Source organism: Archocentrus centrarchus, chromosome 20, assembly GCF_007364275.1.
Source record: "Archocentrus centrarchus isolate MPI-CPG fArcCen1 chromosome 20, fArcCen1, whole genome shotgun sequence".
NCBI classification, from domain to species: domain Eukaryota; kingdom Metazoa; phylum Chordata; class Actinopteri; order Cichliformes; family Cichlidae; genus Archocentrus; species Archocentrus centrarchus.
Window position 1 is genome coordinate 15,577,613 of NC_044365.1, and position 27,429 is coordinate 15,605,041.

Here is a 27,429-nt window from a genome sequence, read left to right on the forward strand (position 1 = left end):
AGGGCAAGAGTCCAGAGAGCCAGAGACAATGAACAGCCGACCCCCCCGCAGGCCGGCAGCCCCAGCATGAGCCGAGCATGCGGGCTCCGAGGCCCCAAGCGCCCGAGAACCGCCCGACACCCGGCAGCCACCCCCAGGCCACAGCCGTCGAGGGAGCGGATCAGAAACCACGCCAAGACATCCGGCCACACATCCCAGGACACATGGGCACCCACACCCCAGGGGTGGCAGTGACGATCAGTGGGGAGCAGCGTGGAGCAGTAGGGAGGGGTAACTCCGGCCCCTCCACAACCGTTTCCCACAGGTGCCAAGGCTCAGCAAGCCACAGACCCAGGCCCAGCTTTCCACACACGCACGCACACATGCTCACACACACACACACACACACACACACACACACACACACACACACACACACACACATGCATGCACACACACACATGCATGCACACACACACACACGGATTCCATACATGGACCCCTAGTGTGTGGGAGCGGGTACCAGCACAAAGCCAGCGGCAACCCAGGGAAGCAGCCAACCCAGCCCCGAACAACTAGCCAGTCCCCACCCCAGGCAGGGTGCAAGAAACTGGGTTGTGAGAAGACCTGCCCACCCCCTCCTCCCACCCAACGTGTTGGGGGTGATGTGAGTATATGTAATGAGAGGAATGTTAATGACTGTGTGAAAGCTATGGTGCTATTAAAATTGGGAGGGACAGATTTAACTGAATAACGGCGCCCATCCACACTGCCCCCCCATTGCCCCAGGTCCAGGGCCAGAGTGGCCACACCCCCAGGACACCGCCGTGCTCCAGGCCGGCACCCACCACCCACACTGCAAACACACACCCCACAGGGATACAAAAGACAACAAATATCACACCCACACACACCATTACAATAAATATCACACACTCACTCTCATCCACACACACACACATACATACAGTGGTCATGGGTCCAGGACCAACCTGCCCCATGTGGGAACTGCTGCTCCCTCACCTGAGCACCCCACACCCCACAGGGAGGGGCACCCAGAATCCCGGAACGCCAGCCAGACATCCCGACGTGGGCCAACTCACCCCATACGGCAGCGCGCCAAGGGGGCATAGACCATCCCCCAGCGCAGGGAAAGGCCCAACCGGGAAACGGCCGACCCCGGGCACCAGGGCCCCAGACCCGGCACCGCAGAGGAAGCCGGCCACCCAGACAGGGCCAGCACCCACCACCACGGGCCCCCCAGCCCCACACCCCAAGACCATAAGAGCATCCGTCCAAGCCCCCACCACCAACAACCAGGGCTGGCACAGAAACCACAGAATGGCAGCCACAGTCTCCAGCCCAAAAAAGTAGATTCTAAAAGTAGATTCTTATAATGAGCAATGCATAAATCATGTTTTGATTTCCAGTTCATGAGGATAGTTTTCTTAGCGATGCATAAGGCAGTAAGAACTATGTGTGATATATTTGTTTCCATGTGTAATTCACTTACATCACCTGAAATCACAGTTTTGGTGGAGCTAGGATATCGCAATTAACCCATGTGGATACCCAGATAGCAAAATGACTCCGCCCCCGATCCGCCCCGGATGTGCCACTGACTCCGTAACGGACCCGCAAAACCGGTCCGTATCGGAGTCCACTTGCACAGCGGGACGGATCAGTAACGGATCAGGATCACGGTTGAGGAACAGATCAGGACCGGATACAAATCGGACCCGTCCACGTTTCAGGTTATCCAAAACGGATCCTTTACGGAGCCGTCTGTGGAAAAACTGATCTGACACGGATCCGTTTTGAATCCGTTCATATAACAGCTTATTTTGGCCAGAATATTTTCAGGATCCCTTATTAAAAATTGCTGTAGGCATGCTAGCTACAGTTAAAGCTAAAATATCTATTTGGACATGAAGACTGATTTTAGGGAAAATGAAAAATCTTTAACAATTACGGCATCCTTATCTAAAGCCTAATTTTCCATTTGAATAACAAGATGAGCATATGAGTATTACAAAAATAATGGGATCATAAATGTATCAAGAATACTGTTTATTTACTATAAATCCTTTAACACTTCTTTATTCTTTAACAAAATGCAGTAAAGGAAAAAATAAAATGGCAAAGAAAGGAAATACTATCACAAATTAATTAAGCAGGTGATGCATTGATTCATTACTGTACTTAATTAAAACATTAACAGACAAATAACTGAAAGATAACCATTTCTGGAACAATAACAGTAACAATAACAAACTGAAGTCCTCAGCATTGATTCGGGATGGTAACAGGAGGACGCCGCCTTCTTCCTCTGTCTGCTGCCAGATTGAACCATCGTATGGCATGTTTCCGAATCTCCTCTTCTGTGGCAGCACGGGACACGTGGGTCTTTCTTACTGCATCTATACACACAAGGTATATGTTATATGAAAGCTTTGAAATCTTTCCAGCAGCTTGTTGAATCTATACCATGAAGAATTAAGGCAGTTCAGAAGGCAAAAGGGGGCTCAACCTAGTGCTGGCATCATGTACCTAATAAAGTGGCCAGCAAGTGTAGCATGTTGATTGTAAGCTTTGGACATAGTGGGGAAAAAACTCCAAAAATTTACAACTCATCTTTAATATTTAACAGCATCAGTTATTGCCAATCAATGCAGTCATGTCCGGGTATCCAACTATGTACCACAGAGGAACATCACAGATCTCAAAGGGGAGTTTTTCATTTGAAAGAGTGCTGTGATCAGTGAGTGGAATAAAGGTACACCTGAAAACTGTCCTCCAAAGCCCATAACTGGCATTATCAATGAAATGATACAATACGACTCTCAGAGTTAAAAGATTTGTGCTTCATTAAACCATGACAATCAAATCATTTGCAAAATCTATTACAATTACTTACCCAAGAGTACTGTTTTTGATGCCATCTGGGAGAAACCTCCCTTTCCATTGGCCCCTGTCCAATTTATCTTCTGTCCAATGTCACTGTGGAACATGCGGGAAAGAATGTTCCATGTGATACTTCTTGCCTCATGCCCCCCGATGGCTGCCAGTGAAGAAATCTAAAAATGGAGAGGAAATAATGGGAAAAGTTTAAACACATTTCACAAAAAATAAGTTGCAGGCAATTAAACACAACAACAAAAGACAGCTTCATTTGTATTTGAGTTATCAAAAAGGTCCCGTGTGCCAGCTCAAATGTGGGTATATAGAAAAATTAAAAAATAATCATTTTACATTTTTCCTGAAAGGGCTATTCATTTTGCAATTCTTACTACTTATCCCTGGTCAAAATGGTAATATGAAAGTACAGAGTCTGCATAAAAGCACTTTGTGCTGCTGGATGGTCTTCCTCACTTTTATGACAGGTGCTTTAATTAATTTTACCAGTGCACATAAAACAGTTTAATACTTTTATTAAACATAACTGATTGTTGTCAGTGTGATTAAATATAAATTCACTTCAGCTGCACAGCCAACACACATAAATGCAAACATACTTTGTAAATTTATTTACACGTATTTCTCACATTTCATTTTAAAAAGTTAGGAATGCCATTTGAGTTAAGTGGAACATTTCCTTATTCACAAAGAAGCATTTCCAGTCTTTCAGTGAGAGATACAGATTATCAATTGAACACGGGTATTGGCAAATAACCACATCTTATCCGGACTGTAAAAACCTGGATCTGGCTGTTCGTAATATTTAACATTCAGCTTTTCATTATAAACAGCATCATTCGTATTATACAAAACCATGACATTGACAAAAGTGGGATTTCTTTGTGTTGAATGTCAAGTAGAATGGTAATCAGATGAAAACTCACCACACTCTGCTTCAGGTGAGAGTTAGCAGGATCTTTGAGCCATTTCTCAAAATTCTCCACTTCCTCCATTGATTGTAGTGGAAACTGTACAGGGTCAGGTATTTCTCTTTCTTGGACAGTTGAGTTCAGCTTGTTGGTCAGATAGTTTACTTTGGTGGTTAATTGGTCTTGTTGGTGTTTAATGTACTCCAGTAAGCTCAATATTTGAACTTCTGCAGCTGTTGGAAGAAGAAATGAGACAAATTTGCTGTAATCTTTTCCAATAACTGGATTACATGGCAAATGGCTATAGTGTAGTATTCATATTTACAAAGAATACAATATACCGATTATTCAAGCTTTACTGTATACACTTTTGGAAAAATCAGTGTACATTCAGGAAGAAATGCATTGTTGCATTCGATGAGTTTATTTTCACTTGGATGTTACACTGAGAATAACTGAATTTGTGATGTAATTATCAGTCATTGAAAGGTGAATACTAGCTGTTTAAGAGATTGCTTACCAGAGCAGGTAATTGTGTCTGAGCCATACCGTCCCCCTTTCCAAGTAGGCCTGTAGACATGGCTTGAAGAAGGAGTTGGCTCATCTCTTGGTCTATTTTCCATCTGGGCAAGCAGTGGTGGTGATGGAGTTTTTGCAGAAGAAGCAATTGTGTGGATGCTAGCTCCAGTGAAAGGTGGTGGTTGGATAACTGGAGCAGGTGGTTGTAGTGGGCGTCTTACTGCAGCTCTGGCTTTCCTTTTCAGGTAAACTTCTTCTGTGTCACTGTCAGAGTCCCCAAAGGAATGACTGTCAAGCAGAATAGAAAAATAAAAATACTTAATACTTCATTTGTCATTATTAAAACATGTATTTTTTTACTTTACTCAAGCTGTACACTATAGGGTTTAATATTTTTCCCGAAAATGACATGAATCAAATCCCGGGAAATGACGAGCCATTTCCCGGGAATCCCGGGAAAAAGTTTATTTATTTTTTTATTTTAATTAGGCCTTCTGTAGCCTGTGTCGGCCTTAACCTATTGTGATATTGTAGAGGTAGCTTTCCAGCTATGTCCTGTTATGCCCAGTAGGGGGCAACGTTGGCTTGATTAACGCAATAAAACCTACATCTCGACATTCGAGTGCTCGAGCTATGCGGTGTTGTATCGTTCCTCAACACTCCCTTAACAAATATAATTCGAATATTCCTCCATTGTACATGGATTTATACCAAGCTATTTTACAACTGCTGGTGCAAAACAATACGGTTCATCTCCACACAGCATTGATAATGGCTCAGCCACGCTGTCGTGGCGACATCTGTTGCACTATATCTCCACCAGTGGAACGCTGTAATAGTCATTGAAAAGTAAACTACCGTACTTCACTATAATATGGCATAGCACAGGGCCTTGAGTAATGCACTACGACTTGGTCATTGCCATTCTGGCAACAGCAAATTTATAACACCGTGTCTGAGGGTTAAAGTAGGTTCGCTGTGAATCGTCTATTGAAAAACTGGCCAATCCTTATAGCCTAAAAAATATACATTTTACTCAACTCCATTTTAAAAGCGAAATATGTTAAAGTAATCTATTTCATGATAATTTCTTCACACATTAGGCCCGTATCCTAATTCATGATTGTTAGTAAGCGGCTGCAAACGAGGAAAAGAAACACTCGAAGTTAAACAGATATTTCTTTATTGTTCAGGGCAGGCATATTTTATAGGCTATATAATGCAATATAACAATATATAATAATATAAAATTATATAATACAAAATACCTTAGGGTAAACACATTGCCTACGATTTCAACAAATTAAAGAGGAAAAAAGTACAACTGTGTAATACCTCTATTAAAACGCTTGAGATGAAGGCTGAAGCCTTAAACAGAGGCTGAACGTGCCTGAAATGAAGAGTAATGCTTTTCGCATTAAACGAACCCTTCTCTCAATATTTCCTTAAATTTAACATTCTGAAGCTTTCTTTTCTTTCTGAAAGTCAAATCGACGCGCGCGACTTTTTTCCCGGTTTCCCGTCTAACGTTTCCCGGGAAACGGGAAATGGTTCTGATCGCATTTCCCGGGAATCCCGGATCCCGGGATTAAACCCTAGTACACTACTCTAATTGCTTTCGAATTCTGTGATTTGAATACCATCCATTCTCTTCTGCTTATCCTGTTCAGGGTCATGGGGGGGGCTGGAGCCTATCCCAGCTGTCATAGGGTGACCTGTCACAGGGTACACCCTGTACAGGTCACCAGCCTGTCATAGGGCCAACACAGAGAGACAGACAGCCATTCACACCTATGGGCAATTTAGAGTGACTAATGAACCTAACCCCAGTAAGTGCATGCCTTTGGACTGTGGGAGGAAACCCACACAGACACGGGGAGAACATGCAAACTCCACACAGAGAGAGGGAGAGAGAGAGAGAGAGAGAGGCCCGGGCCAAGGGGGAATCAAACCCAGGCCTTCTAGATGTTATTCTGTTATGTTAGTGCTAACCACCACACTACTGTGCTGCCTGTGTTTTGAATAATGATGACCAAAAAAAGCAAGGAAGGCATATAATGTATATACTAACATTGCCTTTGGCTTCCTTTTTGGTCGTATTTCCTCCTCTTCCTCTTCTGACTGAAGGTCTGATGTGCTGCATGTAAGCGATTTCTTCAGAAGCTGTCGTGCCTCAAAGTACTGATCTACAAATTACAAACTTGAGTTTACAACAGATAACACAGTTGTCTTTAAACACATAAAATATAATAGCAAATATATTTCAGTATTTAATTAAAATAGGCAGAGGTGTATTAGAAATTGCATACCACATGATTTGATAATTCTGATATCGTATGTCTTCCAGTCTGGTCCTGGTTCCTCTACATTTTTTACTGCCTTATCCACTCTTTCATCATTTCTATAGTTGGGCCAGTAGGTAGCACCATCACAGCACCAGTTTTCTGGTACTACTGCTACTGCTTTGTTGCTCTGGAACTCGACCAAATGGAACATCTTGAAGTGGAAAAAGAAATCAAACAACAACAAATAACAAAAAAAAGAGCTGCAACCAGCAACACTACCACAATTGCTTTGCTTAGAAAATAATATAACAAAATGGTATCATCCTCGACATTTTAAATGCCTGTTAGAAAAAAAACAGCCTTAATAGCTATTAAGTTATACTGCCAACAAGGACAATAGACAGGTACAGAGAAAAATCTGATGTGTCCCTAAAAGGCATGGAACATTGGTATGGCCACAAAACCATCTCTATGAGGCAAAACAGTACATTTTACAACAAGCTCTGACACTTTAACACACTTGAATGAATCTGATGTTTGTGAAATTTTATAAATATTCAGATAGTCAGAGTTAAATGGATAATCAAAGAACAAAGATTTATCTGAGAATTCCTTGTATACCACATAGACTCCATCACTGCACTCTACAATGTTATGTATACAACAAATATCATTTCCAATAACAAAAACATTATCCCCAGTTGAAACTTTAACAGTCCACTTATCACAGGTCATTTCACCATACTGTGCTTTCACTGACAGTCCACCTATAATTGGTCCAACATAATGTGGCTTTTTAAAAGAGGTACAACTTAAAGGAGCTTCCATAATTCTAATTTCAGACAATCGACGGATTATTTGGGCAAGGGGGAACTCTGGTTTCCTGATGAGCTTTTTAAGCTTATGCAGATAATTTTCATAAGGAAATGCTGAAAATGAGTCCAGACAACCATGTAGTTGCACATCACCTGCTAGATGGACCAAACCATGTACATTATAAACAATTTGATCTTTTCCATATATTTCACCAAAGTGACTAACAAAACATTTCAGCAAAGTACGGGCATACTGTGTGTGGCAGGACAGTCTAGGACTAACTAAAATAGCAACACCAGAGAAGAGTAGCATGAAATTATAGTACATATTTTGATCCAGAAATGTGCCTAGCATTACAGGTCCTGTGTACAGGAGAAACTGTCTAAATTCTGTGGCCTTCCAACGATCCAATTCCCTCAGAGATCTGGGCTTCCGTGCAAACTCTACAGGAATAAAGGAACGCATTTCTAACAGTTTTGCTGACATTCTTTCCACTATGCTCGCAGGCAATCGAAAATTCAGAGGACCCCTGAGCCAGATGTGTAGCATTCTTCTAACAACTCCTAAACAAACTAAATGCATGTAATCTAGAGGGAACTGTGAAACCATACCCACACTACTGCCAATAAATGGATGTGGTCCTTCATGATGATGACTCTCATTGGCCATGTTTGTGAATGATTCATCTGTCCGTAGGGCATAGTCTGCACATGGGTATGTCATGCGTCTGTTAATATAGTTTCCAGGCTGCACACATTTGTCACATCCATGGTAGGCATTGTGGTTCTTTGTGTTTTTAATAAAGGACCTGGCTGGTGTGTCACAGATGACTGTATGCAGCTTGAGATTTAACTGTTTACCTTCTAAATCAAAACCATTTTCAAGCTGTTGTAACTCTGTAACAAAGTCTTCAAGGAAGTCTTTTGCTGAACTTGGTTTCTTTGGTCCACAGAACAAACCTATAACTACAGGTTCCTTCATGGGAACACTTAATAGTAGACCAAGGATGGGCCACAACTGCAGACAAGAACTCTTGAACAAAGGAAGTCCATCTATGTTGATTTGTAACTTCAAAGTGAAACTGTCTGCTAACGTGTGTTTGAACTTTAACAATGTATTTCTAAGAGAAGCCAGAATGCCAAAATAGTGGTACTGTCCTCCAGCCCTTTCAAGAATTGAGTATTCTGTCTCAGTTCTGAGGAGTGTCCTAGCATCCTTTGGAATATCAGAATGGTAAATGCGAAGTATGGCCAATAATGCTGTCAAAGCGACCAAGGAAATACGAAATTGTATGGCCCAGTGGGATAAACTGTCAGAGAGTGAAACCGAGTCTTGGAGTTCATCATCAAAATGATCAGACTCAGATGTCTGAGTCTGAACATCACAAGCAGCATCCTCAAAATCCTCAGACAGGCCTAGATCTATCTCCATGCCATCTTGCTCACTAAAACCAGCACCGGTTTCAGTGTCTAGACAGTGTGGATTATCAGTTCCAGTGTGACTTTCATGAAAATGCTCTTCACTGATGTGTCCATGGTCAAGGTTCCTCTCTGTTGTCATCTGAAAGTCAATTAAATTTGTGGCGTCATCCCGCATTTGTTTAAGTCGGTTTTCTACGTCTACACGGGCCCTCCTTCTTAAGGTGGAGTTGGAGACAGGTAGAGTCTTTCTATTCATTTTATCTAAAAATAAAAATTTTAGAAACACATTTTTGTTATTATTCTGAGACCAGACAGGATTTTAAAGCAGGCAAACAAGCCTCAACCTAGACCACAGGACAAAACATTGAAATGACAGAACTTACACATTATAACAGAGAAGAAGCTGTTATAGCCACTTATACTGGCAATAAAAGCTATTTTTTTTAAATGAAGAATATATTATAACAGTCAAAGCTTAACGTCCATTACAGTTGCTTTTTAAGTACAGATGTGCGTGTGCAAGATTTCTGATAGCATATTACAAGCTCAGGTTTCCCTCCCCTTGGAACACACACATAATATTTCTGGCAGAAATTATTTGCAGTTTTAGAAAAAGTGTCTAAATGAACTCTAAGATTGAATTTTGGCTTACTTCAGTGAGGTAGCAGACAAGGTGGAGGGGGGAAGGCAGGCTGAATTGATCTGTAACAGAAGACATAAATAAAATTAATGATTATAATGATGAAACTACAGAAAATCTTTCTTTTTGTGGCATGTTGGATATTAAACTTTGGTAATTTAAAGTATTTTAATTGTATCAATAGGGACTTTCAGTAAGTCAGAGTCCAAATATGCATTGTGGAAAAGTTTAAGGTCAAGCAAAGACAATAAATAGGGTTCATACACTTTCAACGCACAGGAGTTGTTGAATTTACTCGCGAGAAGTTAATACCTACGCTTGGGGAATTTGCAAGGATTGTTTTCTTCTGACTTAATTATAATTCCATACTGGTCTTATCCATTACTGGAATTTGCGGTTTTCTAGCCAACCAGCCAACAATAATTAAAGCCCCACTCTGGCCGGTTAAAAAAATGTGACCTCCTAAAGGTCCGCTCACTCTCTCACAGACTGTCTTCTGGGGAGATGCTCATATGCAGACGTGCAGGTTCGTTTCCATCTCATAAGTTAACTATTCAGATATTTTTTAAGGCAGTTACAGTTTTAAGCAGTTTCAACAACTGTGCCCAAAAATCAAGCACTTTTCAATCCTTGAAAGGACAATTTTAAAATGGAAGCATTTTCAAGGATAAGAAAAAAAGAATTACATTTGAATCAAAAAGTCTTAGCAGAGACATAACTAAATCCATTTCTAAAGCTTATTAAATACTTTACAGCAACACCTGAAATCGTGAGACCCACTTTAACCTGATGGATGCTCTCAGATTAAATTTGGAGAATAGGCTGTGTTAGCTTAACTTTACCTGCAGTCAGTCCTGGAGAGGCTCAATAAAATCCTTCATGTGCTCAGTCTGCTGTAACATCAGCTACCCGGACAGTTAAGCAAATCACATCGCCTTCCCCACCGAAATAAATCCCGGAGGAGCTTTTTTTTTTTCTTTTAACCTCACAGCTTCCCGCTGTGTTAGCTAATAGGCCAGTAGCTAATGTGCTATAAGCTAACTCCGCTGCCACAATCTCACATTTCTGAATAAAAAATAAATAAAACCTTAATTATCTCCTACCAGGATAACTTTACTGTACAGGTAAAGCCATGAATGAAGAATATTTAACAGAACAGCTTACAGTTCTTACCTTAGAGAAGCTCTGCTCCTGCGCTCCTTATGACAGCAGTCGTTGACTTTTGAAAAAGAAAAAAATAGGGGGGTGGGGAAAGGCGCGAGTTTGCTGAAGGGCTCCGCCGTGGAGCCGTGGCGGAGCCGCATTTTGATAATCCGCTGTCAGTAGGTGGGGCGGGCCCAGTCCGGAGAGCAAGAAGGGTGGGGCGGATCGGCTGACTTGAAGGCGGATCCGCCCCGAAGTGTTTTGCTATCTGGGTAAGTCCTCACATATCATCTGCCAGAACCTCTGAACAGGCATACAAGACCAAATAGCGTGCATATAGTTTTCAGCCTGACTGCCTGAACAGTGGGTGCATATATTTGTGTCTCTGAGGCCCATTTGGAACATCCTGTGTCCTGTATAATGTGTTCTATGTAGAGTTTTGTATTGTATGAGTTGTAAATTTGGACTTTTTGTCATTTTGAAGTTGTTTAAACATATCTGCGTCCAGAAGTTTTCATCTGGGTTGATGGAAAGATCTCGTTCCCATTTTGCAGTTGGGAGGGATATTGTATCATTAATTTTTAATAATAACTTGTGTATTTTTGATGACAATTTAGGGGTATAAATATTTAGAAAATCTGTTACCAATACTGTGTAACCCTCGTGTAACCACCTTGACAGAACTCACCGGGTAAGTTACCCCGAGATCCCACACCAAGGCACCGCAATGGTGAGGTAAATTGGGCCGATCAGAAGAACTAGAATTCGGGAAGAAGCCCAGGTGTGAATAACAGCAGTGGAAGCAGGCACAAGTTGTGGAAAACAACATTTAATACACAAAAGATTATGAAACCAAAAATACATACAATAGATGAACTGCGCGCTCTCTCTTTTTTTTTTCTTTTGAAACCCACAACATGAAAAACAACACAAGGAAAATAAAACAAAATAAAATAACAGTCCAAAGGGTAAAGTCTCTTCTTTTTTCAGTTCTTTGTCACAATGTCTGTCAACAGTTTATGTAATGTTCCAGTCACAGTGACCAGTCGGGTCACTGTCTACCATTTAGTTGATCCTTGGGCTGGGCTCGCCATCAAACTCGGGAGATGCAATCCACTCTGCACCGAAACACTCTGGGTCCAAGAGTGCACCAAACACACATACAAAAAAAAAACCTGACCTAAGACAAGGTCAGAAGAAAGTAGCTTAACATTCTGTAATTGTCCATTAACTCAAACTACTATTCAAAAAGGTTTCCAAACATTTTTCCAGTTTCCTTTTTCCCAGTTAAACAACAATAAAATTCAAATTATTCCCTCACATTAACACATCACAAACTAAATTATTTAGCTTGTAGGTGAGAATATAGAACATCCTTTAAATCCTTTTTAAAGTGCTAACAAACATTTCCATACAGACAATGATTTCCCATCAATATGTAAATTGGACAAACACATTAGCTCTAGCTCCATTAAAAAGATAGAAAAGTGCATCAAGATACCAGCTAGTGCTAATAAGAAGGCACTTCATATAGCCATTAGCACCATAGCTGAATTAGCACCGATGAACATGCTAACATGTGCTAAGCAAACAAATGTAATACATTTAGAAAAATAAAATACAACACATAACGATAAATACACAAACTCTTAAACACTACTTTACTCTCACTGAACTGTAACAGTGGCTAAAAGTTTTAACCTCTTTTCGGTGAAAGTATTGTGGCTAAAGTGCTAACCAAGCACGTGCGATTACTCACCGATGCCGCACGAGGCTACTGGGGTTTTCCAAACTCCAATCCGCTCGCACTGGGAGTCTCTAAAGTTCGACAAGCATGAAATTGTCATTCGGAACCTCATCATTGGCAAAGCGATTATTTAAGATGGCTCTTTCTTACCAGTTTCCAAGTTTATTCACTATTTTCCAAGTTTTTTTTCTTCAGGCTAACCGCAGAAGCAACAGTAGCCCGGAGCTGTGTCTGTGTCTGACGCAATCGGAGCAGACTCCCTGCACCGCGCAGCAGGAGGGCGGGACAACCAACCTCATTGGCTGATGTGATATCAGACTATGCCAGCTAATGGTTGGTCAAGCCATCAATAAAACCACTATTAAAGGTGTATTGCACAATTTGTAAAGATTTTTAACACTTTTTATATATATTTATGAACTTATTTAGGAACTTGGTTTTAAATATTAACTTATTACTTTTTAACCTCATTATAGAATAAGATATTAAATCAATATTCATTCACTCTCGCATGTGTTTTTAACACTGGGTTACAACTGGGATTTCTAATTTTATATTATTTCAGTTAAACCTTGCCTGTAGGATGGACCTCAATTGCTGATATTTAAGAAATTTGCCATTGCTAATTTCATATTTTGAAATAAGTTCTTCAAATGAAATAAAGGTCCCACCGTGAATGACATGTTCTAAATTCTTTATTCCTTTCTCTTGCCATGTTGAAAAATTCAGTACTGTCTTTTTCTGACATATATCTGGATTGTTCCAAATGGGCGTCAGTTTACATGGGATAAGTGAAGACTTAGTTATCTTTAAAAATTCCCACTAGGCTGTCAGGGTGGTGTTTATGTTAAGACTTTTAAAGCAGCTATGATGTTTAATACTGGAGCTTATGAAAGGTAAGTCAGACATTTTAACTCTTCCACAGAGTGTTTGTTCTAGATCTTCCTGCTCTTGTCGGAGACGGTCGCACTATCCCTCTCTCCCTGCCCTCCCCATCTCTCCGCTTGCTGCTTGCTGTGAGAGCGTCTTTTACACACTGTCCGAATAAGAACAAGATTGAAACATGGATCTGGCAAACTGGGCATTCTCCACCATTGATCGAATTTTTTTCCACTATGAGATCCGGGACAGGGGAGCCTGCGTGTCCGAGTGGAACAGACCCGGTTGGATACGTCATCGACTCTTGGAGCTCGTGGAGACTGGTGTGCTTCTCAGCCCTTGGAGTGGAAGACGTGGAAGACGCATATATATTCGGCTTTTTGGTAGCAGTATCTTCTCTGTTTGGGCTCGGTGGATACCTGCTTTACTGGCAAATTAAGAAAATCTGGACGGCGGTTCGACATCTGCAGAGGCTGCCGACCCAGGTGGAAGGGCTGAGCAGAGCCGTACAAACTCAGACTCAAAGCCTGGTGGACCTGAGCCGCAAGATTAGCGAGCTCGCAGGCGAGAGGGGTTAGATCAGGAGATATAGTTCGGTTCTGCACAGTGAGGACGGCAATCAACTAATTTGGAATATTGGATTTTTGAATGGTTTCCCAGTAAGACTGAAGGCTGTTGGAAAAACAAGCAGCCTGTTCCAAAACAACATTTGTTATCAGGAATTCGGCTCCCCTGCCGGCCTTGGGTTGGCAACCATATCTCTCTCCAGGGCTCTGTGTGCGGCTGCTCTTCCCCCCACTCCGCGTTGTGATTTGTGAAGCTGGGTCTGGTGTACCACGGCCGCTGATGAAATTCCACCACTATCAGCGAACTGTTTTGGCTGGAACCTGGCATCTGGCTCCACAATGCCCCCACCTCTCGTCTCCGTCTGCATTCCCTCCTGACCTGACCTCACCTACCGCCGCTGTCCTAGCTTTACATGTGCAAATGCTTTGCTAAGGTGGTTTTTTTTGGACCCTGGTACAGTGCTCTTTTTGAGCATCTGGTACAGTGCTCTTTTTGAGCACTGTACCAGATGACTTTTTTTTAACCTAACTTCCCCATGATGTGTTGTTTTCTCCTCCTGCCAAAGGTAGCGCTGCAAGTCGGCTGCATGACCCCAGGACACATATCCCCCCATGTGTGTTGTGTTTTGTGTATTCTTGGATGGTGTTCTGTAACTGCAATTTCCAATGTGTGAACTTGTTCACCCATATGGCAATAAACTTCATTCATTCATTCATTCATTCATCCAGCCATGGGCTGTCTAAAGGGCTTGATTTGATCCACCTTGAAACATACTGTAATCTGTTGGCTAAGAAATAGTGATAGAAGTTTGTAAGTTCTAGACCACCACTGCATTTTAGCTTTTGTAATGTCTTCAAACTTATTCTTGAGGTTTAATTTTTCCATAAAAATTTTGAAATGTATGAGTCTAATGACTTAAACCAAGCAACAGAAGGTTTATTAGGGATCAGTGAAACCAGATAATTGATTTTAGGTAGAATCATCATTTTTACTGTGGCAACTCTGCCCATGAGAGATTTCCCCTGAAAACTGAATGTGTACTTTTGGCTGATGATCAGATTAGATATGCTTCTTTGTCGAAAGAAACTGACTGATTCTCTCCACCATGTTGGTGCCTTTTTGGAGCATTTTTTGTGGAATTACCTTAGAAAAAATGTGGCTTGCTGTGTGGTAAAACCCATTGAAGGAATTTCTGCTTCAGTCCTGGTGAGTGAAATTATCCCCTCATCCACACGGTCTCTTCTCTGATGCTCAAAAACCCGACATGGAGGCAGAAATCCTCTAATGTGACAAAGACCTCGCACTCTTTAGACTTCTGGTTCAACGGGGAGCTTGTAGATTTGCTGATGGTGATTTTAAAGTATTTATTTGGTAAAATAGCTGCATAATGCTGATTTAACTTCAAAATTATATTTGGTATGAGCGAGGTAAAAAAAAAAAAAACTATGTGGATGATGAAGGAAATGAAGGCAAATGAAAGAATATTGACATTCAGAGAGAAGCCAGTATTTTACTAAGTATTTGATTAAGGAGAAAGACACATTGTAACATAAAATCAATCAATCATGCAGATGTGGATAGACGTGTATCAAGATCATGAGGCCTCATGAGTCACGTTTACTTTCACTTAAGGCCAAACTTGCAACACTTACAACAATTACTGTGCCGTTTTCTTTTGTTTTTATTTAAAGGCAAGACGAAAAAAGTCATAGTCGGTCATAATGGAAAAACATCATTGCATAGTCTACATTCATCACTCATGATGATGCACAAACTGGTGTCATTGATCTTCAGGCTATAGATGTTTAATTGTATGTGAGGGTGTTTTTCTTAAAGTCTTCCTGATAAGATGTGTGATACACCACAACCACGCACACACCAGCACACAAACCTATAGAGACACATCATCAGTGCTGCTTGCGGATGTTCCTGCCCTAAGCAATAAATAACCAAATGTTGAGCAACCTGTGTTAGTTGCAGCCTGACCAGTGAGCCAGACCAGCGGTGAAAATGTCTGTGAAGATCCTCTCCATCACTCTCCTCCTGCTCTCAGTGTATCTGTGCTGCCACACCTCTGCAGGTAACAGGGCTCTCACTTCTCTACAGAAAAAACAGAGAGAAAATAGATTAAAATAGATTAAATTGATGACAGGACGCTGATTTCTGCTTTGCTTGGTCAGTCAGAGCATTTAAAAGGCATCCCTTTACATCTAAATTTAGAAGAAGTCTTAGAGATTTTTCTTTCCCTTTTTTGACTTTTTTTGCACATTTTTGTTTCCTATAACTTACAGGGTTTATGTCTCGTGGTGCGCTGCATGATAGGCGTCCTGTGTGCAGCCTTTAGACCATCATAGCTGCAGCACAGTGGGTGCAAAGGTTCCTTTCAACCACTTTTTCTCTAATCAAATCTGAATGCTGTTTAGTTTTCTAGCAAAGTTGTTATTTCAGCAGGTCTTTGCTGGGAGGGCTGCAGACATTATGACTCATTTCAAAAGTATGAAGAGATCTACAAGCAGGAAATGATAGCAATACAGAGAGAGGATAACATGTGTTGCAGCTATAGGAAATTGTTCACCATTCAGCCTCCTGCACATCTGAATTTTGAAAAAAATTCCTAACAAGCTCACTGTTTATTCCTGTTTTCATCCTCTGGGAATTATTTACTGCTTTACTGGTGAACCGATTAAACTGTTCATATTTCCCTTTGGTAGAATCCCTTTGATTTTGTTACAAATAAATAAATTTTTAAAAAGTGAAATCGAGTCCTTCTAAAACATCCTGGAACCAGATCCAGATCTGGATCATCTCCAAAAGTTGATCACTTCACGGCTGGATCGACTCTCACCTGTTCAAATATATATATATGGAAACTTTCTGAATCGTCTGGTAACAAACAAAAAACATATCCTCAATGGTGCAGGTCAGGGTTATAATAGTTTTGGATTTTACATTATCGTTTATTTTTTCTTAGTTTTTGCTTTTTTTTCCATTAATTCAGTTAGTTTTAATTAGTTTTCAGAGCGCTTTTGCTCATTTTTATTAGTTTTTATTTTTGGTTTATTGCTTAGTTTTAGTTTAGTTTTGTTAGTTTCAGTATTAGTTTTAGTTTTTCATACTTTGTCAGGTGCAAGATTCAAGGTACAAGAGTAACTCTTGTGTAATAAAAACTCAACAACCATCTGTTCACAAGACAGCAGCATTGCGTGCTAAATGTGGGTAAAATTAAGGACACACATGAACATCAACAGGGAGAAACAAAAACATAAACTCCCAAACTCAATAACGTCTACAATAAAGTTCAGCGTCAGTGCAGCAGATTAACAACAGCTTCTGTTTTGGAGCTAGCTTGGTTAGATGCTCGATATGTGGCCTCATGTCGCATTTCTGCTTGTGTAGCTGGATTGTGTGTGTTCATTACTGTACCTTATGGTCGTGTGCTGGTCTTTTATATGCGGTGCCGGTGTTACACCAAATTCTGCGACCCATCATATTCTGCGACCACATCCCTCCGCATGTACATGCTGAATACCAGCGAGAAGGAGACTATTTACGTAAACTACGTAAGCACCAAAACAGGAGATTGTAAACCTTACGGAATATTATTTCGTTCGCATTGACGAAGGAAATGCGTTTTTTTTATTTGACATTGAACACAGCTGGACGGACTGTTGCATTGAATGCTTTTATTCTATCGTTTGAAATACATAAACCCACTACTACCCATCCTTCAATAAATTGGTAAACGAGAAATAAATGTTTCCAAGCACTTTTTTGTTGTATTTCAAACGATAGGGATGTACGCTATCGCCCCCTGTGGTCGCAGAATATGATGGGTCACAGAATTTGGTGTAACACCGGCTGGGACTTCTTTTGGTCCTCGCTCTTTGTGCTCAGTTTTTTGGCTGCAAACATATTTGTCCCTGTTTTTTCACTTTCTTCATTCCCTCGAGTCCTTATATTGATTGTTCCTGATTGTTATTCTCTCACTGATAAAGTGGCCGGAAACGCACAAGGACAGAACAGGTTCATCACAATGTTGCAGCTGCGTGGCAGCGAGGAGCAGTCACATTTCTCCGGAGCTGAATGCCAGATTGTCGGTTCAGAGCGGTTTCCGTAGCTGCCTTGTGCGCGCTACTCAGGTGGACTTTGATGTTGGTGTTTTTTCCTCACTGAGACGTGTTCCATGCATTTTTCTTCATTCACAACAAGACACTCTTCTATCTGTATTATCGGACTCAAAGAAACTCCATATGAGACTCTGCCGCTTTCTCTGCAGACCGCTGCCATTACTTTAAGGACCAGCGCGGTGAGCTCGCGCACACAGGCACGCGCACAGCTGCCTGACGGCGCTCCCAGCTTAAACTCGGAGAGCGGAAAATGATCAATCCACAAGGCTTTTAAATAAAATGACAAACAAGAAAAGGAAGGTCATTTTATCTATAATTTTAGTTAGTTTTAGTTAGTTTTTTAAACTCACAATACAGTTTTAGTTAGTTATCGTTTTTTCCTTTTAATTTTAGTTTTTATTTATTTCAGTTAACGACAATGTTTTTTAAATTTCAGTTTTCGTTATTTCTTTCGTTTTTGTTAACTATAATAACCCTGGTGCAGGTCAACACCAACATATTGAGAAATTTGTGACTCACGACCTCACAAAATTTTATTCAAGAATTGTTTTTCATCAGAAACATTACAAGACAGAAACATGGAGCTCAGCCTACCTGCAGTGAAATCTATGGGAGAGCTCAGCATCAGCAAAGATGGTCCAGGAGAGAAAACTCTGTTTAAAACCAAAGTCTTTTGTTATTAATTTTTTTTAATAAATTCCTGCGATTTTAGCCTCACAATAAAAATTATAGTTAATTAATGTAATGTGTCGCCAAACTGCCCCAAAAAAAGTAGCCAAAAGAGTCTCAAGATGGCCCCCAAGTTGTTGGCCCACCTTTTCTGTTTACAGTGTTGAAGAACTTACTGTTTCTGTGTGATTTGTTACCATTTTTAATGTACTTTGATCATTCAAAGTAATTTCATCACACTTTAAACCCAAAGTTCACTTCGATTTTCCTTCTAATCAGACTTTTCTCAGCCGGATACATAAATCTATAACCTTCTCCCTCTCAGCTCATCGACATCCTTCAAAAAGCCGGCTGTGCTGTGTTGAGGTCACCTCCCTCGACATGAGTGTTGAGGTGGTGGGAGAAACGTATCGTGAGCAGGCTGCAGCACACTTCTGTGTGAAGGCTATAATGTAAGTCAACACATGTTCTACACAAACACAAACACAAACAGTCTCTATAAGCTTCTCTTTTATTTCCAGTTTCAACACAGATTATGGAAAACTGTGTGCTGATCCAAAAGCTCAGTGGGTCAAGAACCGTAAGTTATGCTAACACACACACACACACACACACACACACACACACACACACACACACACACACACACACACACACACACACTAAAATTATTTGCACTGAAAACTTGACACTCCTCTTTGTCTTTCCTCTGCAGTCATCGCCAATATGACGAAGGTGTGAATTCTGTGGTGAACCATCGCTGCCTCTCTGCTAACTTTCTTATATTTTTTCTTTGCATTTATAAGTTACTTTTTTCCCTCATATTCTGGAGTAACCCTGTATTTGAGTCAGTCTTTTAAAGCTCCAAATGCTTTTTATTTTATCACTGGAGTTTTGGCTTTCTGTGACTTTTTTCTCATTTATTTTGCTTTTTCGTTCTGCGTATTATGTATTAATGCAAAGCACATTTTGGCTGTGAAAAACAATATAAAAATAAACTTCATCATTATTGAGTGAATATTTTTCCTGCTGTTGTTTGAATGTCCACCAATCTCACACAATACACACACTCATCTCCTTATTACAAGCCAATCTCCAACCTTCCTTTTCTCTCAAAGATTCTTGAAAGAGTAGTTGTAAAACAGCTAACTGATCATCTGCAGAGGAACGGTTTATTTGAAGAGTTTCAGTCAGGTTTCAGAATTCATCACAGTACAGAAACAGCATTAGTGAAGGTTACAAATGATCTTCTTACAGCCTCTGACAGTGGACTCATCTCTGTTCTTGTCCTGTTGGACCTCAGTGCAGCTTTGATACTGTTGACCATAACATTTTATTACAGAGATTAGAGCATACTATAGGCATTAAAGGTACTGCACTGCAGTGGTTTGAATCATATTTATCAATAGACTCCAATTTGTTCATGTAAATGGGGAGTCTTCTTCACACACTAAGGTTAATTATGGAGTTCCACAGGGTTCTGTGCTAGAACCAATTTTATTTACATTATACATGCTTTCTTTAGGCAGTATTATTAGAAAGCATTGCATCAATTTTCATTGTTATGCAGATGATACCCAGCTTTATCTATCAATGAAGCCAGATAACGTACATCAATTAGTTAAACTGCAGGAATGTCTTAAAGATATTAAGGCCTGGATGACCTCTAATTTCCTGCTTTTAAATTCAGATAAAACTCAAGTTCTTGTACTCGGCCCCACAAATCTTAGAAACATGGTGTCAAACCAGATACTTACTCTGGATGGCATTACTTTGGCCTCCAGTAACTCTGTGAGAAATCTTGGAGTCATTTTTGACCAGGATATGTCCTTCAATGCACATTAAACAAATATGTAGGACTGCTTTTTTTTTTTTTTACATTTGCACAATATTTCTAAAATTAGAAACATCCTGTCTCAGGCTGGTGCTGAACAGCTAATTCATGCTGCAGCTAGAGTACTGACAGGCACTAGAAAGGGAGAGCATATCTCTGGCTTCTCTTCATTGGCTCCCTGTTAAATCCATCCATCCATCCATCCATTTTCTTCCGCTTATCCGGGGCCGGGTCGCGGGGGCAGAAGCCTAAGCAGAGAAGCCCAAGCTTCCCTCTCCCCAGCCACCTCCTCCAGCTCATCCGGAGGGACCCCAAGGCGTTCCCAGGCCAGCCGAGATACATAATCTCTCCAGCGTGTCCTGGGTCTACCACGGGGCCTCTTCCCGGTGGGACATGCCCGGAACACCTCACCCAGGAGGCGGCCAGGAGGCATCCTAATCAGATGCCCGAGCCACCTCAACTGGCTCCTTTCGATGTGGAGGAGCAGCGGCTCTACTCTGAGCCCCTCCCGGATGGCCGCACTCCTCACCTTATCTCTAAGGGAGAGGCCAGCCACCCTTCGAAGGAAACTCATTTCTGCCGCTTGTATTCGCGATCTTATTCTTTCGGTCACTACCCAAAGCTCGTGACCATAGGTGAGGGTAGGAACGTAGATCGACCGGTAAATCGAGAGCTTCGCTTTTACGCTAAGCTCCCTCTTCACCACGACGGACCGGTGCAGCGTCCGCATCACTGCAGAAGCAGCCCCGATCCGCCTGTCGATCTCCCGTTCCCTTCGCCCATCACTCGTGAACAAGACCCCGAGATACTTAAACTCCTCCACTTGAGGCAAGAACTCGTTCCTGAGCCGGAGATGGCACTCCACCCTTTTCCGGCTGAGGACCATGGCCTCAGACTTAGAGGTGCTGATTCTCATGCCAGCCGCTTCACACTCGGCTGCGAACCGTTCCACTGCGAGCTGGAGGCCCCCCCCTGATGAAGCCAACAGAACCGCATCATCTGCAAAAAGCAGAGATGAGACTCTGAGGCCACCAAGGAAGAAGCCTTCCGCCACCTGGCTACGCCTAGAAATTCTGTCCATAAAAATTATGAACAGAATCGGTGACAAAGGGCAGCCCTGACGGAGTCCAACACCCACAGGAAACAAATCCGACTTATTACCGGCTATACGGACCAAGCTCTCACTGTGGTTGTACAAGGACTGAATGGCCCGCAACAATGAGCCAGACACCCCATACTCCCGCAGAACCTCCCAAAGAACACCCCGAGGAACACGGTCGAATGCCTTCTCCAAGTCCACAAAGCACATGTAGACTGGTTGGGCAAACTCCCACGCACACTCGAATATCCTTGAGAGGATAAAGAGCTGGTCCAGCGTTCCACGACCAGGACGAAAACCGCATTGTTCCTCCTGAATCCGAGGTTCGACTAACGGACGCACCCTCCTTTCCAGCACCCTGGCATAGACCTTACCGGGGAGGCTGAGGAGTGTGATCCCCCGAAAGTTGGAGCACACCCTCCGGTCTCCCCTCTTAAAGATGGGGACCACCACCCCGGTCTGCCAATCCAATGGCACTGCCCCAGATCTCCACGCGATGTTGCAGAGGCGTGTCAACCAAGACAGCCCTACAACATCCAGAGCCTTCAGGAACTCAGGGCGAATCTCGTCCACCCCAGGGGCTCTGCCACCAAGGAGTTGTTTAACTACCTCAGTGACCTCACCCCCAGTGATGGTCAAGTCATCCCCCTCATCCCCAGACTCTGCTTCCACTACAGAAGGCGTGTCAGTGGGATTCAGAAGGTCCTCGAAGTATTCCTTCCACCGTCCGACTATAGCCTCAGTTGAAGTCAGCAGCACCCCCCCCGCACTATAAACAGTGTGAGTGAAGCACTGCTTTCCCCTCCTGAGTCGCCTGACGGTTTGCCAGAATCGCTTCGATGCCGTCCGAAAGTCTTTTTCCATAGCCTCACCAAACTCCTCCCACACCCGAGTTGTTGCTTTGGCCACTACCCGAGCTGCATTCCGCTTGGCCTGTCGATACCTGTCAGCTGCCTCCGGAGTCCCACAGGCTAACCAAGCCCGATAGGACTCTTTCTTCAGCTTGATGGCTCCCTTCACCTCCGGTGACCACCATCTGGTTCGGGGGTTACCACCACGACAGGCACCAACCACCTTGCAGCCACAGCTCTGAGCAGCAGCCTCAACAATGGAGGTGCGGAACATGGTCCATTCGGACTCAATGTCCTCAGCCTCCCTCGGAATGCTGTCGAAGTTCTGCCGGAGGTGGGAGTTGAAGATCTCCCGGACTGGGGCTTCTGCCAGGCGTTCCCAGCGCACCCTCACAATACGTTTAGGTGTGCCAGGTCTGTCCAGCATCTTCCCCCGCCACCTGATCCAACTCACCACCAGGTGGTGATCAGTTGACAGCTCAGCTCCTCTCTTCACCCGAGTGTCCAGAACATACGGCCGCAGATCTGATGATACGATTACAAAATCGATCATCGACCTGCGACCTAGGGTGTCCTGGTGCCATGTGCACTTATGGACATCCTTGTGTTCGAACACGGTGTTTGTTATGGACAAACTGTGGTTTGCACAGAAGTCCAATAACAAAACACCATTCGGGTTCAGATCGGGCAGGCCGTTCCTCCCAATCACGCCCCTCCAGGTCTCACTGTCATTGCCCACGTGAGCGTTGAAGTCTCCCAGCAAGACTATGGAGTCACCAGATGGAGCACTCTCCAGCACCCCACCCAGCAACTCCAAAAAGGGTGGGTACCCTGAACTGTCATTCGGCGCATAAGCGCAAACAACAGTCAGGACCCGTTCCCCAGCCCGAAGGCGCAGGGAAACTACCCTCTCGTCCACCGGTGAAAACTCCGACGTACAGGCAGCAAGCCGGGGGGATACAAGAATACCCACCCCAGCTCGCCGCCTCTCACCGAGGGCAACTCCAGACTGAAACAGAGTCCAGCCCTTCTCCAGGGGACTGGTTCCAGAGCCCAGGCCATGCGTTGAGGTGAGCCCAACTATGTCTAGCTGGTATCTCTCAACCTCACGCACTAGCTCAGGCTCCTTCCCCACCAGAGAGGTGACATTCCATGTCCCAACAGCCAGTTTCGATAGCCGGGGATCGGTCCGCCAGGGCCTCCGCCCTCGGCCACCGCCCGACACACATTGCACCCGACCCCTACGACACCTCCTGCGGGTGGTGGGCCTGCAGGAGGGCGGGCCCATGTAACCTCTTCGGGCTGCGCCCGGCCAAGCACCACAAGCTAATGCCTGGCCACCAGACGCTCTCCCTCGAGCTCCCTCCCCAGGCCTGGCTCCAGGGTGGGGCCCCGGTAACCCTATCCCGGGCAGGGTAAACTGTTCCCTTGTTTTTTCACTCATAAGGGTCTTCTGAACCGCTCTTTGTCTGGACCCTCACCCAGGACCAGTTTGCCATGGGAGACCCTGCCAGGGGGACAAGCCCCCAGACAACATAGCTCCTGGGATCACTGGGACACACAAACCCCTCCACCACGATAAGGTGGCGATTCACGGTTAAATCTAGAATCAAATTTAAAATCCTTCTCCTCACATACAAAGTCTTGAATAATCAGGCCCCATCTTATCTCAAAGACCTCATAGTACCGTCTCACCCCAATAGAGCACTTCACTCTCAGACTGCTGGCTTGTGGTTCCTCGGATACTTAAGAGTAGAATGGGAGGCAGAGCCTTCAGCTTTCAGGCCCCTCTTCTGTGGAACCAGCTCCCAGCTCGGATTCAGGAGACAGACACCCTCTCTATTTTTAAGATTAGGCTTAAAACTTTCCTTTATGATAAAGCTTATAGTTAGGGCTGGATCAGGTGACCGTGAACAAACCCTTAGTTATGCTGCTATAGACTGCCCATCCCTGAGACTGGTTCTGCCGGAGGTTTCTTCCTGTTAAAGCGGAGTTTCTCCTTCCCACTGTTGCTAACTGCTTACGCAACGGGGGGCATTTTGACTGTTGGGTTTTCTCTGCAATTATGGTAGGGTTGGGTCTTTACCTTACAATATAATGCACCTTGTTTGTTATGATTTGGTGCTATATAAATAAAATTGAACAGAAATAATAATTTCCCATACTGTGACTCCCCCAGTGTTCTCAGTTGAGCTTAAAGTGTATGACCCAGTATGATAATGCTGCATTTACTGTAGTGTTTGACCACTGGGAGATTATTCGGGGTCTCAGGAATGGAAGGATACTGTAACCTTTCTTTCAACCTATTGACCACCTTTCTTTGCCCCAGGGTGGAGCTCCGAGTGTGGGCATGCTTCTTAGAGAACGAAGTCACTGCTCTGCTCTCCACACCTGTTGCATCCGTTTAAACTAGAAGTGGAAGCCAACACCACAGAGTCAGGTGCTGCAGTCTTGCAGGAGGATGCTCGCAGAGCAGGCCATCCAGGTCATTTCACCATTTTGATGTGTATGATGGGTTCGCCCTCATATTCCCGTCCTGCATGTATAATCACAGCAAGTATAACAGATAAAAAAGGGGGTCAGAGAGCTTGATGGCAGATGGATGCAAAAGGATTTAAAAAATAACAATACCAAACCTTACAGCTCAGGCTTGCTGGGCTTCCTCCCTTTTGTTTTTAACTGTTTGTGCTAATTAGCATGTGCAGCCCCCCCTGCTCCAGACAGGTGTCTGCACCTGCTCATCAGCCTGCCTTCCTAATCTGACTGCTCCTGCTGCTTCCCTGCTCCAACCACAGCAGAGCTACTTATGGAAGCTGTTTAAAAAGGCTGTCACTGTGATTTGGAGCAGCTCTGACTTCATGGCTCTTTCTCATTTGTTGCTAGTGGAAGGCTGGTTGATGTCTGGTAAAAGGATTAACAGGACCCGGAGAGGCTTAATGCATGCAGGATCTTTGGATGTCATAATCGATCTCATCATTTTCCTGATGTTTTTCCAATGTTTGATGCACCGAGGAAACATCAGGAGGCTGGAACAGGAAGTGGCATTTTGTATTCCCTCACTCAAGTCTCTCAGGTGTAGCCGGTTGACAGTGAAACTAATCTTAGCGAAGCTTCTAGATTTCAGTAGAAATATTTCAGTAAGATGAATTTGTTTCAATTCAGGTAACAAAAAAATTAGATTAATAACTGTTAATAATCACCATTTTTTCTCATATTATACTGTATGTACTATTCCTGTGAACTCCTCTGGGAGCAAAGGGCTGGAAATGCACTATTCCAGCTGACTCAATTTTGGGCAATTCCCTTCTGATGAGCCCGTGTCATTCCGGCAGCCTTTGCTTCGCTCTCAACTGATCTTCTCCAGGTTTGCTTTGGCCTCCCAACTTTCCTCTCCTCTTGCAGGTTCCATTCGAGTGCCTGTCTGGCAATGGTATCCATTGGTCTGCGCAGGGTGTCACTGCACCACAGCACCACTTTCGCTTCCTTTGTCTTTGCTGACAGGAGCCTGCTTGGTTCTCTCTCAAAGGTTGGAATTGGAGATTTTCTCGAGCCACCTGACGTTTAAGATGTGCCGCAGACATCATTTGGTGAAGGTCTGGAGTTTGTTGGTGTTGTAATCGTCACTCTCCAGGTCTCTGAGCCATACAGAAGAACTGTCTTCACAATGTTGTTAAAGACGCAGACCTTATTGTAGAGTCACAGTGCTGTGGAGTTCCAAATGGGGCGCAAGGTGTTAAATGCATATCTGGCCTTGTTAATGGGCTTCGAGAGTTGTCATCTGTTCCTCCATCTCTACTGATTATGCTTCCCAGGTAGACGACAATGGGCAGTCTCTGTGATATTCTCTTTCTGCACTTGAATTGGTATTTCTTGTTTTAGTTTTTTCTTAGTGTGTTTTAATTTAAAAGCACAGGCAGACTTTAAAATCTATAAAACCTTCCTGTCATCTAACTGCAATCCTCATATATGCTTCTAAACTCACAAGTAACCACAACAGATCAGAAACAATTCAAAGGAAACCTCAATGATGTAAATCTGTCATGTAACGGCTGTGTGGCAGGCAGGAAGTGGACCCCAATGCAGAACACAGGAGACAAGGTAAGATGATATTTAGCCTTTATTTGGCGAGTGCAGCACAGAAACAGGGGCAAATGCTGCAAACTGGAAGATAACCAAAACAGACTTGAATTCTGAGAACTTCTGAGAAACACAGAGGGGACACAGCAGGGGAGCAAATGACGACGCGACAAGAGGCAGAGAAAATACGGGACTTAAATACACAGGATAACGAGAGGAGTGGGAACAGCTGGGAAACACAGGAAATACCAATCACAATGACAAGACCAAGGGAAGCAAAACTGAACATGACAGACGGAGACCAAATGACTATCAAACTAAAACAGGAAGTCAAACTGGAGAACAATGACGCAGACCTGACACATGGAAACACAAGGAACTAGAAACAACAACTCACAACCAATACAAAAGATAAAACACTGGGCCACCGGCCCAGGACCATGACAAAATCTTTTCTAACTGCATCGTGTAGCAGATATCAAAGAGATCCGGCAGCTCTATGTTTTCTGTTTACATTCAAACTAATGTTTTCAAAAGAGTTTGATTTGATGAGAGTTTAATTCTACACCTTTACTCTTCATATACACTGTATGGACAAAGGTACTGGCCCACATGTTGTGTTTTCATTTTCATTGTCACAGGTTAAAGCTCACTGAATTCTTGCATGGTACTGTAATAGGATGCAATGCTGCAGCAAGTCAGTTCATGAAATGTCTTCCCTCCTAAATATTCCACAATCAGTTTTAAATGCCATTATTGCAAAGTGGAAGTATTTACGAACCACAGCAACTCCTAAGGTTATAGAGCAGGGTCGCCCCGTGCTGAGGCACAGAGTGTGCAGAAGTCACAAAGTTCAAACCTCCCCTGTCATTAACATCAGCACAAAAACTGCACTGGGAGCTTCATGTATGGAATTATAGTTAGGTCAAAAGTCACGCACGCTCTTGTA

At 43.2% G+C, this 27,429-nt stretch overlaps 2 protein-coding genes and 1 long non-coding RNA gene across 5 annotated transcripts; 1 reads left to right on the forward strand and 2 right to left on the reverse strand.

Annotated features, from left to right (window-relative positions):
- Positions 1–2,034: 2,034 nt before the first annotated feature.
- LOC115799995 (uncharacterized) lies at positions 2,035–10,724 on the reverse strand. 3 transcript variants are annotated; one of them, XM_030757309.1, is made up of 9 exons: positions 10,661–10,724; positions 9,500–9,549; positions 8,038–9,108; positions 6,635–6,821; positions 6,397–6,511; positions 4,327–4,589; positions 3,822–4,039; positions 2,897–3,056; positions 2,035–2,399 (listed from the first exon to the last, which is right to left on the reverse strand). In XM_030757309.1, the coding sequence occupies exons 3-9, from the start codon at positions 8,125–8,127 to the stop codon at positions 2,263–2,265; spliced, it is 1,170 nt and encodes a 389-aa protein (XP_030613169.1). In that variant the 5' UTR covers positions 8,128–9,108; positions 9,500–9,549; positions 10,661–10,724; the 3' UTR covers positions 2,035–2,262. The 3 variants fall into 3 exon arrangements, with proteins under 3 accessions (XP_030613169.1, XP_030613168.1, XP_030613170.1); XM_030757308.1 differs by having other exon boundaries at positions 4,327–4,613; XM_030757310.1 differs by lacking the exon at positions 8,038–9,108 and having other exon boundaries at positions 4,327–4,613; positions 10,661–10,722.
- Positions 10,725–11,514: 790 nt separating this feature from the next.
- Positions 11,515–12,638, reverse strand: LOC115799074 (uncharacterized). Its single transcript, XR_004021525.1, has 3 exons — positions 12,528–12,638; positions 12,390–12,448; positions 11,515–11,810 (listed from the first exon to the last, which is right to left on the reverse strand). It is a non-coding gene; the product is annotated as an uncharacterized LOC115799074 (long non-coding RNA).
- Positions 12,639–15,803: 3,165 nt separating this feature from the next.
- LOC115799808 (eotaxin-like) lies at positions 15,804–19,587 on the forward strand. The gene is made up of 4 exons (XM_030757094.1): positions 15,804–15,903; positions 18,945–19,071; positions 19,141–19,199; positions 19,335–19,587. The coding sequence occupies exons 1-4, from the start codon at positions 15,834–15,836 to the stop codon at positions 19,358–19,360; spliced, it is 282 nt and encodes a 93-aa protein (XP_030612954.1). The 5' UTR covers positions 15,804–15,833; the 3' UTR covers positions 19,361–19,587.
- The last annotated feature ends 7,842 nt before the right edge of the window (positions 19,588–27,429 follow it).